This window comes from Microtus ochrogaster, chromosome 7 (genome assembly GCF_000317375.1).
Source record: "Microtus ochrogaster isolate Prairie Vole_2 chromosome 7, MicOch1.0, whole genome shotgun sequence".
In the NCBI taxonomy this organism is placed as follows: Eukaryota; Metazoa; Chordata; class Mammalia; order Rodentia; family Cricetidae; genus Microtus; species Microtus ochrogaster.
Window position 1 is genome coordinate 25,729,522 of NC_022014.1, and position 13,959 is coordinate 25,743,480.

At 46.7% G+C, this 13,959-nt stretch overlaps 1 protein-coding gene across 1 annotated transcript in view; it reads right to left on the reverse strand.

Annotated features, from left to right (window-relative positions):
• The window catches only part of Shpk (sedoheptulokinase), a 26,475-nt gene that overhangs the window by 6,320 nt on the left and 6,196 nt on the right, over positions 1-13,959 (reverse strand). The window contains exons 2-6 of the mRNA XM_005349604.2: positions 13,700-13,841; positions 4,689-4,872; positions 4,004-4,156; positions 3,113-3,288; positions 146-346 (exon numbers count right to left, since the gene is read on the reverse strand). Of these exons, the coding sequence (XP_005349661.1) occupies positions 146-346; positions 3,113-3,288; positions 4,004-4,156; positions 4,689-4,872; positions 13,700-13,841 (856 nt within the window). The remainder of the gene's footprint in view (positions 1-145; positions 347-3,112; positions 3,289-4,003; positions 4,157-4,688; positions 4,873-13,699; positions 13,842-13,959) is intronic.

Here is a 13,959-nt window from a genome sequence, read left to right on the forward strand (position 1 = left end):
GTGTGTGTGTGTGTGTGTGTGTGTGTGTGTGTGTGTGTGTGTGTGTGTGTGTGTGTATGCAGGGACTCAGCTGGATCTGGACAGTACACACTATGTGACAAGGGCGATGAGCAGGAAACACACCACTCTGTGGACTATACCTTACCTAGATCTGCCATCCACTGAACAAGCATGTGGACAAATGTGGCCAGCACATTGCCCCCATTGAGCGACGCTGCCACTCCTAGGTAGGTCTTGTCAAAGTAAGGGAAGAAGGCTACTGGGGCTGCAGGATCTGGAGTCTGCAGTGGCTGGAATCCCACAGGCATGGAGGCGGCCAGCTGAATGGAGGTGCTGATGTTGAGAACTGCACAAAGACAACACAGCTTAGGCCTGCGGGGCTAACTCGGGGTCACATATCATCGCATATATCAGAGCAGGGGGAAAGCATGGTCGTGTTCAAAATATGAATGTTCTTGAATAGTTCTTAATTTAAGAGGCATAGACAATTGTCCCCACCAAGTGTGTGCTAGACTCGGTCTAATAAATAAACACTAATAAGTAAAATAAGTCAGTCTAATAAATAAAATAGTTCCACCACTTCCCCAGAGTTAGCAGGTTTGGGAACGAAACTGAAGTAGCATCCAATTCCTTCACCTGTTAAGGGATCAGAAACAACAAAAGCAAAAACAGCCTCAAAAAGCAATAAAGAATCTTTGTGCTATGCCACATCAAACCTTCTAGCAAGGCTATAAGCCAGAAGCAATATTATCCCACCTGTCTCTAGGCTCAGGGCCAGGGCCCAGGGAAGGGACCCCATTCACCCTGCTCATGGAACCAGAGAATCCAACCACCCGGGGAAGAGGGGGCCTTGCTATGACTAGAATGCCCTCGCCCAAACTCATGATAGAGTTCAATTCCATTATGAGGCTAAGAAGGGCAACCAGCAGGAACTTTCCAAGTTGGATCAGATGGCTCATTGATGAATGGATTTGTGGGTTTTGGTGAGAGCAACTTTTTTAGAAAAGCTAGCTCACCCGGGCTAGTTTTCTCTGTCTTTGTGTGTGATGTCCTTTGTCATGCCATGATCTGCGAGAAGGCCCAAGACTGGATGTGGCCCCTCAATGTTGTATTGCCAAACCTCTAGAGTCATAAGCTAAATAAACCCTTTCCTTTATAAATTTCCAGTCTGTGGCATTCAGTTACAGAACTGTTATCCTAGTATATTCAATTCTATGGTTTTTAGGGGTGAGAGAAAACTAGTCACGGTGCTGCACACTCAGGAAATGGAGGGAATAGAAATAGAGAATAAAGAGCTCAAGGCCAGCCTAGGCTATCTAAGATTCTGTCATAAAGGAAAAACCACTTAGGAGCTGGAGAGACAGCTCTGTGGTTAAAAGCACTGGCTGCTCTTCCAGAGAACCTGGGTTTTTAAGGACAGAGTACAGAGTTTCTGTAACTAAGACATAGGGGATTCTGGGGTGCCATCTCCCAAACATTGCCCCGCACATCCACCTCTTCAACTGTATCCTTTGCTATATCCTTCACAACAAACCAGTTAACATATCTCTTTAAACCACACAGGCAACGTAGCTGAACTATAGAGAGACTATGGGAACCTGATATGAATGGCGTGGGGAGAAACCTTTCTAGACCTGAGCTCTCAACCTGTGGGATCTGAAGATACCTCCAAAGAGAAGGTGTCAAGGTTGAACTGAACTGGAGGCCACCCAGCTGGTGTCTGCCGTTGCCCAGTTCATTACTTGCTTGTGCAGGTAGAAACCTGGTGCACCCAGTGTCAGAAGTGATCTGTGATACCCTACAGGGGGAAAGTTGTCCTTTCACCTAGGAACAGCCTTCACCACTAGCCAATGTTAGAACATTCCCAGCACTCTCAAAGGAAAATGTGGGGCGAGGGAGATGGTTCAGAGGGTAAGAGCACTGGCTGCTCTTCCAGAGGTCCTGAGTTCAATTCCCAGCAACCACAGGGTGGGCTCACAACCATCTGTAATGAGATCTGGTGCCCTCTTCTGGCCTGCAGGCATACATGCAGGCAGGACACTGTACACATAATAAATAAATAAATATTAAAAATAATAATAAAAGGGGCTGGAGAGATGGCTCAGTGGTTAAGAGCACCGCCTGCTCTTCCAAAGGTCCTGAGTTCAATTCCCAGCAACCACATGGTGGCTCACAACCATCTGTAATGAGATCTGGTGCCCTCTTCTGGTCTGCAGGCAGAGTACTGAGAATACTGTATACATAATAAATAAATAAATAAATCTTTAAAAAATAATAATAATAATAAAAGGAAAATGTACCCTTTAACAATCACTCACCACAGCCCCTAGCAACCAATCATCCTTCTCTGTCCATGGCTATACCATGACATTGGGGCATTAGTGGAAGCATGGGATGTACGGCTTTGTGTCTGTCCTCACTCTTTGTGCACTCACAGAACTCCCATCCCTTTCAACTGTACAGATGGTCCAGTTGTCACACTCCACTCGGGGCTGCTGGGAACAGTACTGGCATGAACTACTGGGCTGGAGTGATTGTGCGGACCCGTGTTTCTGGTTCACTTGCCGTATCTCTAGGACCGGAATCACCAGGCCCTATGCTAACTCCACATTTAGCCTGTGCGGACCTACGGTGTGTTTTCCAAAGGGTCTGCACCACTTTGCATGTCCTTAGATTTTATAGATTCTTAAAAAGAAACCAAATGGAGACTGTGTCCTGACAAAAATGGTTCTGCTCTTAGAAGTGCATCTAATATAACTTTCATTGACACAATAATAACAGCTCTAGTCCTCTTCTCTTGCCTTACTGCTCATGCTGAGATCAGAACCCAGGGCCTCGTGCATGCTGGGTAAGTACTCTGCCACTGAGCCATGGTCCCAGCTAATCTCTATTTTCTTGGTCATGGGGTACACAGAAAGAAAGAAGTAGGCTTCTGCCTCTCCTAGCCCTAGTGGTGTCAATGCAAGGAGAGATTCTCCTGCAGAGATGAAGGAGTCTCCACCTTGACAGGATGCTGAGCCTGTGACCACGCTGTGGGTCACAGACCCTGGGGTCAGAGGGTACTGAGGAGACAGCAGCAGGAGTCTAAGGAGGGAACAAATGGCAGACTTACCTGCATCAGTCCTTCGGCTCATGCAGGAATAGACAGAGGCTTGTAAGTCACCCAGGGCTACGCCCACCTGTGTGCCCTTTGGGATCTCAAACCATGAGTGAGAGGTTCTGCCTGCCGTGCTGCCTGGCTCTGCAATGTCAGGGAGCAGGTGGACAGGAAAGCCCGCCATTTCCAGTCTGCAAAACAGAAGTGAGCCATCTGGATTTTACCGGTTCCTGGAAACTCAGTGCTAGAGCTACACACAGCAGCAGGGAGGACAGAATGCGGTGTTACCACAAAACGTCTCTGGCATTTTTAAAGTCATGAGTTTGGGTTTTGTAGACAGTGAACTAAAATTTGAGACTCATCACAGAGTGGGGCTGGGGCACAAACAATCTCAAAAACAGCCATCAGAAAGAGGAAGAGATAAACAGAAGAGGAGGACGGGAGCAGGGATTAGAGATGAGCCAGATGTCAAGGGCATTCCAACACCTGTGTATGAGGGGACACAAACCTTCTGCAAAGGGAACACTGGGGCCCCAGTACATTAGAATTGGTTAGCGCATTCCAAACCAAACCAGGCCCAGAGGCCTCATGAACACCCCATGCATCCACTGCTCACGGTTAGTGAAGGCTGCATGAAGCATACCACAAAGCTCTTTACCTGAACTACCATGTGTTTTTAACTGTGTCTTAGGGCTCAAAATTGAGGCCCTGAAGAAAGTGAACTTACAGGGCCCTGGAGTTCTGTACCTGAAAGGCAAAGGTTTATGTAGAATGAAGTCGAAAGCATCCCTCCCCCCGACAGCCTCTGCCCCTTCTCTTTCAAATACAGGCAAGGACGAAAGCTCTAAAGACCTACTGAAGTTCTCCCTGCAGGTCATCTGGACCCACCCATGAAGCCATACTCACATCTCCAAGTTCCAGCTCTGGCTCTGGGTGTTAAAATAGCCCCAGCTAGCAGCATTCTGGTCAGACATCAGGGGTCTTGGCAAGCCACACAGCATGGCAACCACATAGTCTTGGATGGTGCCAGCTGCATCATAGGACTTCAGGAACTCTGGGCTGTTTGTCACACCAGAAATAGTTCGTCACAATATGAGAATATGGAAGCTCATGCTGTACCTAGCTGTGAACAGAGGGGACTAGACACGGCACAGCTGAGGCACAGCCACAAGCTCACAAACTGTAGTTCAATGCAGTGAATCCCTGGGAAAGGCTGTCCTGGCCACTCTAGATAAAGCTATCCCAAGTCACCTCCAGGGGAGGGAACCTGGGGGAAGAGGCCCTATGCCCGGGAAAGAAGGTCATGGCTCTGTCCCCTACAGCCCTGGCCCCACTGTGAACTCACCTTGGCAAGTCACTTGCCCTCTCTGGCTCTCCCTCTCTCTCCCTCCCCACCCCACCTCCTGTCCTGAGTTAGAATGGTGAGCCTCCACAAATGGAACCATTCTAGACCAAATGTGAGCCTTGTGACTCCACCTTGGGCCAGGCCTCACTCAAGGCACAGAGCAAGAGATGCTGACTAACTAGAGATACAGTCCTGTCTGTCCGCACCCCAGAAACCCCATGCTGATTCAAAGAACAGTTGTCAGACCTGTTTTTCAAAAGCCAGAAGATGGTTGCACAGCCAAATCCCGTGGCCACACTGAGATGGGATGCTGGTTTGGGCAAAGAAGCCAGGAAACCACTGTTACAACGGCCGTCCTGCCATGTGACCAAGTGGCTCACGGCTCTGGGCTCAAAGACAAGGGCAGGCCCTCCTTCCGTCCATTCACAGCCTGCAACAAAGAAGATGACAAAAATGGAGAACACAGCATTGAGTGAGTACAGGCATGTCCTTGGATCTTCTCGGCAGTGAATTTCCAGCACGACCTTCCCCCCCTGGGACAGGGCTTCATTCACACATGGGTCTGAGAGCAGGGTGGCTGGGTGACCTCACTCACTTCTCCCGTGTGTCTCACCTCTGTTCTCCCCCCTCATCTCAATGTTCACTCTTCGTGTGTGGGGGTTGGGCCTAGGGTGGAGTAGGTGGGTGGGTGGGTGGAAAAGGGTTGGGTTAGACTGGGTGTTTTGAGACAGGGTCTAGCTCAGGACTGGTCTCAAATTTGTGATCCTCCTACCTCAGCTTCCTGAGTGCCAGAGTACTACCATACCCAGGTTTGGTTGGGTTTGGTTACTAAATTCATCTCTAACTTGATACACATGTCCCCCATCTCATAAGAGAAGACATTTAACAAACTCTCAAGGTCCCTTGCTCATCCTGTCCTTCCAACCTTCAGCATGACAAAATTTTCTAGGTTTGATACAAGATAGAAACCCAAAAGTTTCCTCTTTTCTTTTGTTCTGAGCTAATTGGCTGCTTATTGTTGGGCTAGGGACAGAACCTAGGACCTGTTGAATACTGAGCACATTCCCATCCCCAAATTCATTATTATTTTTGACATTAAAGAGGGCTGACCAAGCTTATTTCATCTATCTCTTCTGATATGAAATCCCCTGTGCTCTGACTTAAACCCTTTAACCTGTGCTTTCAGCGCAGGTCCTCCTGCATCTGCAGTCCTTCCTGCCTCAGATGTTCTTCATATTCTCAAGGCTGAATGGCAGCTTCATCCGTTGGAACAGTCTAGGTCCAAAGTTCCTTTCCTTCGCTGTTTAAAACCATCATCTGTGGTAGATTCCCATACATCCTTTGCTGTATCTCCTGTTATGGTGCAGTATCTAATATTGTTCTTTTAGTTATGGCCTTACCTGGTGACTTATCTGACTGAGAGAATATGGAGAAAGTCATAATTAAGAACATCCAAGGCGAGGTTATAAGAAGTGTGGCCAAGGCAGAAGAGATGGCTCAGTGGGTAAGATCAAGCAAGCAAGCAGACTTTAGTTCAAATCTACACTCGGGTAAAAACTAGGCATGGCTACCACCCCGATAGAGATGGGTAGGTCACTGGGCATTCTAGTCAGCTAGCCCAGTGAAAAGGGTGAGCTTCGGATTTAGTGAGAGACTGTGGATGGCAGGACACTCAACAGCAGTATCCTTGAGCACCTTAGTGTGGACCTGCTCCCTGGCTACCAGGACCCCTATTTGGGTCGCACACTGACCAAGGGTGAGGTGGGCTGCTTCCTCATCCACTACTCCATCTGGGAAGAGGTGGTTGTCAGGGGCCTGGCCGGGGTTGTGGTGTTTGAAGATGATGTCCACTTTGAGGACAACTTCCGGAGGCGGCTGGAATGGCTGATGGAGGATGTGATAACTCAGAAGCTTTTGTGGGACCTGGTCTATCTTGGCTGGAAGTAGGTGAACCCTGAGGAGAAGGTGGATATGGAGGGTCTGCCTGGTCTGGTGGTGACTGGGTACTCCTACTGAACACTAACATACACCTTGAGCCTGGCAGGCACTCACAAACTGTAAACCTCCCAGCCTCTGCAACACATGCTACCTGTGAATGAGTTCCTGCCCATCATGTCTGGTCAACACTCAAATGACCAGTATAAGGCATACTTCTGGCCTCGGAACCTCCAAGCCTTCTCAGCCCAGCCTCTGCTTGCCTCTCCCACCTAGTATGTGGGAGATGCTGAGTGGCTCAGTGACACAGAGACATCTTCCCCCTGGGATGATGACAGTGGCCACCTCATTATCTGGACTGGCTCTCAAAAGACTCTTCGTGGCCCCCACCTGCACCTGGCTCGCAGCAGTAGATATAACCTCCATCCTCACCCTAGAGATGAGCTCTAGGTGAGGCTGGGTCTGGAAGAGGACCAGTCCATTTATCTCAAAAACTATGTGAAGGACCAGTGAGATGGCTCAGTGGATGCAGGTGCGGGTCACCAAGCTTGATGACCTGAGTTCAGTCTCTGCATCCATATGGTGAAAGGAGGCAGCTGACTTCTACAGGTGTCTTCTCACCACCACACATGGTCAGAATGTGGCCATGGAATACACACTTGTGCCCATGCACACGTGCATGCGAGCACACACACACACACACACACACACACACACACACACACACACACAAGGGTTGTCACCCACACCTCCCTCAGAGAAACCAGCCTCCAGATACAAAGCCCAGATAACCTGCAGCCACTGTGACATCTAGCAGACATTCCCAGAGGAGCTGGCCTTGCAGCCTTCCTCATAAAGATACCAGGCACCGAGAAAGGCCATCCTGAGCCATCCTGAGAAGTCTGTCCCCAGATGAATACTAGCAAGCAGCCTCCTTCAACACCATGCACGAGTCAGTCAGCTGTGACTATTATGCAATAGTATAGAAAATACTTAGCATGTAACATTAAGTGAAAAACCATTACATACTAATGTAGTTCCTGTATGAGCTCTGGTATGTTTTTAAGAAGTAAGCCTCAGACTGATTAGCATAGCATGCACACACCAACACACACACTCAAACAAATAAAATGCAACAAAAATTAAAAATTGCCTCTTTATAAAAAGTAGGCTGAGAGAAAGGACACTTAGTCTAAGTCATTATATTAAGGTAGTGGAACTGGATATGGTTTTTGTCTTTTTTTCTAACTTTTTAATTAATGTTTAATGATACATTGATGTTAATTTTCATGATCATCATTACCCTGGATATTAATAAATTATAAAAAAGTGGAAAAAAACCAGAGTCAGTCAGAAAGCATCCTGAGATGTGATGGAGTGATAGCTATCAGTAAATCACTAAGTTTGCAGATAATTTGTGATGCAGAAACAGAGGCAGCAATCCGAAATCTCATCCCACTGTACTTCCCAGGGAGAACTGCTGTAAGAAAATGCCCAGAGGTCATCTGTTCCTTTTTATTCTGTGTGAGATCTGACCTGGGGCTCTATGAGCTTTTAAGTTTTCTGTCCTCAAAAGTTCACTAGAACATAACTAGCTGTAGGTTTGGTACACATTCCTTGGGCCCTTTCAGTCTGGGGTATAATTATTTTGTCAATTAGGGGAAGTCTTTCTTCATTATTTCTTCATATATTTCCTCCTCTCCACTTTCATTTTTCTTTCTCATTTATTCAGATGTTAGTGTTTCTGTTTGTAGCCTCTGCCTCTCTTGAATGGATGGACAGATGACAGGTAAAAGACAGACAGATGATAGATGGATAGACAGATGATAAGCAGATAGATAGACCATAGACAGAGAGATGACAGATGATCAGATAATATATAAATGATATACAGATAGATAGATGAGAAATAGATGATAGATAGATAGATAGATAGATAGATAGATAGATAGATAGATAGATAGATAGATTGATAGATAGATACATACATACATACATACATACACATAGATACATACATAGATAGATAGATAGATAGATAGATAGATAGATAGATAGATAGATAGATAGATAGACAGACAGATCCTTTCCATCTTCCTTCTGACAGTTTTCAGTTTTAATAACTGCTTTCATATATATTTGTGAACCCATGTGTGCACGTGTGTGTACATCTGCTCGCCACAGCGAGTGTGGAGATCAAAGGACAACTTGTAGGAGTTGGTTCCTCCTTCTCCATGCGTGATGTGGGAGTGTCATATATCAATCTGTTGATTTCATTGGTTAAGTAATAAACAAACTGCTTGGGGAGTGTCATATATCAATCTGTTGATTTCATTGGTTAAGTAATAAACAAACTGCTTGGGCTCATAGCTTAGAACATAGGTGGGAGGAGTAAACAGAACAGAATGCTGGGAGGAAAGAGGAAGTGAGCTCAGACTCCACAGCTCTGCTCTCGGGAGCAGATGCCTCAGAGAGACGCCATGCTCCCCTCTCCTGGGAAGATACACTCCCGGTAAGACCGGTGCTCACTAAGACCGGTGCTCACAGATTATTAGAGATGGGTTGATCGGGATATCAGAATTAGCCAGTAAGGGCTAGAGCTAAAGGGCCAAGCGGTGATTAAATGAACACAGTGTCCGTGTAATTATTTCGGGTAGAGCTAGCCATGTGGGCGGCCGGGTGCCGGGACGCAGCCCGCCGCTCCTATTTCTACACATGCGGGTTCTGGGAATCAAACTCAAGTTGCCAGGCTTGGCAGCAGGAGCCTTTACCCACTGAGCCACCTCACCAGCCCCAGGACAGATCTCAATCTGGCCTTTCAGTCTGATATCTGTTCAGAAGTTTCATCCATTCTACTATTAATTTCATTTATTACACTCTGTTTCAACGTCTATGTTTTTCAAATCTAATTTTCCTGGTTCTTTTTATATGTTCCTTTGCGCTGCCCTTGCTGACATCATCCCCCCTTCGATACTGTGTAGTGTTTGTGACAGCTAGTTGATGTGAACTTGACACAAGCTAGAGGCACCGGATAGGAGGAAGGCTCAATTGAAAAAGTGATGAGGCTGCAGTCAAGTCTGTAGGGCATTTCCTTAATTAGTGCTTAATGGGGGAGGGCCCAGACAATTGTGGGCGTGGCCTCCTAGGCAGGTGGTCCTAGGTTCTATAAGAAAGCAGGCTGAGCCAGGAGGTGGTGGCGCATACCTTTAATCCCTCTTTTGGCCTGCAGATGGACTTGCACACAGAGCACTCACACATAAAATACATAAATAAATCTTTAAAAAATAAAAATAAATCTTTTAAAATCGGCTGGGGACTATTGTTCCAGATAGATGGAGCAATGGCTGCGAAGACTCTAAAGTAACCTTGTCAAACAGTCTGTCAGTATTCCTGCATGCAGCACAGCAGAGAGGCAGGCTACAGGCCAAAGCTTGGACATCGGGGACCTACAGCATCTGCCTGGTGTCAAGTTAAGTTCCCCTGGGAGGCAGGAACAGGAATGGGCACTTCCTCCTATGACAGCCTCCTCCACAGCTGCAATGCTACCTGAATCTGTAATGAGATCCAGCACCCTCTTCTGGCCTACAGGCACATATGTAGACAGAACACTGTACACATAATAAATGCTTTTTAAATAAATAAATATAGTATTTCACTGTATGCAGCAATTTGTTTATTTATTTGCCATGTTTTGTCTACATCTATGTCTGTGCACCACATGCATGCAGTACCTGTGGAGGCCAGAAGAGGGCAATAGATTCCACAGGAATGGGGCTCAAGACAGTGGTAAACTGCCAGATGGATGCTGAGCCTTGATTATGTGATTGTTATCCCCACCTATAAAAAAATAAAGCAGGATGCTTCACAGACCTAATAATCAGTATGTAAACCTAGGAAGCCTGTCCCAGAATCTGACTCAGCAGAAGCCTCCTTCTCTTTCCCTCTTCCGTTCCTTCTTTCTCTTTGCTAAAGAGCTATTATATTTTGAAGCTTGTAACAACACAATGATAAATGAAAGAATTCTCAATTTAAAAACATTCGAATATTACAGAGAGGGCAAAAGTCCTGCTTGCCTATTCTCTGCTCAGTTGCAACCCCCTTCTTATCACTGTGCATTCTTACTGGGTGACCGTCTATTGTTGACCTTCACACAACAGGTTTTGTTTTGTGTGGTTGACCTGGGTGTGTTTGTTTAAATAATAATAGTCTATTGTATCTATTGCTGCCCAACAACACGTCTTGAGTCCTCTGTGTGTCAATATGCTTGAATGTACCTTATTCTTTCTAACTACTAAACATCATCCCACGTCATGGGCCTGACTGATGTATGCAATGAGTCCCCACAGGTAAATGGCACAGTTTTACCACTATAAACAAAGATGCAGTGACATCTCGTGGACCAGTTCCCAGTAGTATAATTCCTGAGGCATAGCAGCCACCCTTTTTTAGCAGGCCTTGCCAAGCTGCCCTACAAAAGAGCTCTGTTAATTTACACTATTTAAATACCAACTGTAGTATTTATAATAAGCCAATCTCCCACCCCTTTGACAACTCCTGAGATCCCCAGGCCTTTTGATTTCTTTCAGCCCAGTGGGTGGAAAACATCTCATGGTTGTTGACATCGGCATTCTCCTAATTGCGGATGGCACTGAGCAGCTTGTCCTCTGTATTTCCCCTTCCAGGAATTGTTTGTCAGGGACCCTTTGGTCCATCTGCCTTTTCTTCGCCTGATGTTTGTCCTCCACCTCCTCTGCATTGGGAAATGTTTTCGCCCTGTCTGCAGCTTGCCATTTAGCTTTATGGCCTCTACTTTTCTCCTTTTATTGAGCCTGAAAGTGGACTCTAAAAACAGGCCTAACCACAGGCCTCTCAGAAAATGCCAGTCACTCCCAGTCCTCCCACTTGCTCGCCTGTGTCCTCACTGAAGTACTTGGCCCTCTGCTCGAGTTGCAGGTGCCTGACCATGTTGGCTGTATTCTGGAAGATACAGGCTTCTACAGGCAATTCCACATCTCCCAGGGGGACCAGCACACGGCCTCCACGTGGTAGGTACTAAAACCAACCTGAATTGTGGCCACCATTAAAAATGGCACAGCTCAATCCCAAACCTGACTTTGCTGGGCTCCATCATCAGGAATCAGCGGCAGCACGCTTGCTTCCCCTGTCCCAGAAGCAGAGAGCAAAACAAGACGGCAGGCTGGCTCCGTGAAATTTTAAGAAGTTCTTCCAACAATGTGGCTGATGGTTTGTGTGGTTGGTACAGAATCCAGGAGACTCGGAGAAAGGAAGGCAGATGACCAGACCACACTCATTAGATCCCTGCTCTCCCCTTTAGAAAGGGTTTTAGTATTAAAAGGACATTTATTCTTGTTAATGAAGAATTCGAGAATTTAAAAAGCTTTTACAACCTAAGACTGCCTAGGAGAGGTCAGCTCCGGCGCCCTCGTTGGCCTTCTGCTGCTTGGAGCCACGCAGCTCACTTGGCAGAATGACCTGATAACAGGCAGTCAAGGGAGCAAGGGGCTTCTGCAGATACCCAGCCCTGTCCGGGGCAAGGCTCAGAGGACACCATCACTAGATGAGGAGAGTCACCATCCACTCAGCCCAGGGCACCTGAGTCCCTGGCTTTCTAGGCAGACAGGAGTGAATCCAGCATCCCACCCTCTTAACCACATCACCCATCAACCCGAAGCAGCCATTTCTCTGCCTGAAAAAGCAGCGCTCGGACAGCTGCAGTGCCATGTGTCTGTGTCTGGGAGGTGCAAGAGTCCATCCCAATAAATAAGAGCACCCATCAGCTCCCAAATGATAATGTTCCTGAGGTTGGATGGTTTTATAAACTACCCTTTCTGGATGTCTGTATGATATTTTCTATAATTTTAAAAAAGGAATACCTAGCAATCTGGGGAGCTGGTGGCTTCCTGTAAATTCTATTCCTTCTGCAGACATTCTGTAGGGAAGTCCCCCCCCCCTTCACTGTACCACTGCCTTCCTGTGGCTCTGTTCTTCTGAGAGACCTTTGAAAGCTAGACCACGATTGCCGCTGTATGGCCAGAGCATGTTGTTCTAACCTCTCTGAACTTCCTGCTCACCTGCACAGTGGTGACAGTCACACTCATCATAAAGCTGTTGGGAAAGACGGATGAGGTCAGGCAGGTAGCATCCTTACCCTGACACCTGGCACCTGAAGTGCTTGTTGTCCTCCTAGCATAGTCTTCCCCTGAGGGCCACACAGAACAGGTGACCACCTTTGCCCAGTGGCCAACCTTCATCAGGTGAAGACAAAGAAATGCTCTGCAGACACAGAGGCCCTGGGTCCCATCCCCAGGACCAAATGACAAGAACACAATAACAAGAAGAATTTTTTGTCCCCTAAAGTGATAGTAACTAGAATTAAGAGAAATTATGTAAAGATTAGAAACTATACCCAGCTGGGGCTGGTGGCACAAGCTTGTAATTACAGCTACTTAGGAGGCTGGAGGATCCTAAGTTCTTTGCAGTCTGCCTGAGCTATTGTGAGTTCAAGGACAGCCTTTACCAAGCTTTACAAGCCTGGGTAATTTACCAAGTCATTAATAAAAAGTAAAAAACAAAAAACAAGAACTAGGGCATAGTTAAATGATAGAGTACTTGCCTAGCACATATGAGGTGAGGTCCTGGGTTTACATGGAAGTAGAGGCAGGAGGGCCAGGAGTTAAAGACATTAAACTTAGCTATTTAAAGAGTTTAAGGCCAGCCTGAGCTACATAAAACTGAGTCTCAAAAAAAAAAAAAACAAACTATACCCAAGGCCAGCAAGATCATTCAGCTGGTAAAAGTGCTTCCCACACAAGTCTGGCCACCTGAGCTCCATCCCCAGAACGTACAATGGAAGAAGAGAATTGAGAGAGAGAGAGAGAGAGAGAGAGAGAGAGAGAGAGAGAGAGAGAGAGAGAGAGAGATTTAATTTTAATTTTAAAATACACAGATTCCGGTTCTCTCTGCTTGGCATCTTGTCCAGTCACAGCAGGCATAATAAAGAGAAGGCTATGTGAGATCCTCTCTACTGAGTCCCAAAGAAAAATCAAAGTCACTTTCTCCCTGGCTGTCCACCACGGGCAATATAATGGATGTGCAAGCAGAAAGTTTGAGCCTTCACTACACATTTGGCCCAGACAAAATGTACACAAAACACAGGAGATAGCATATGATATTTTGTTCTGAGGAGCAAGGCACTATGCCCATGCCAGGACAACCTGACCCTGGTCCAAGAGTCCTTCGCAACCCTGTTCTTAGTCCGTTAAGTGATCACAACATGAGATCATTACCCACACCGAGCATACCTTGACCTGATTTCCAAAATAGGATGCCATGCATCTGTCCAGACACTCCGATAGCCCTGACTCTCTGGAGCTGCTGCCGGGGGAGGGCATCAAGGCACTCATTTAGGGCTTGGATGATTCTAGTCACATCCTGCTCCTGGCCCTGGAAATAGAACAGGACAGGGTGGGCATGGGCAAACAAACAATCAGACCAAGGAGGGAGGGCCTCCAGAGATCTGAGAGAGAGAGAGAGAGAGAGAGAGAGAGAGAGAGAGAGAGAG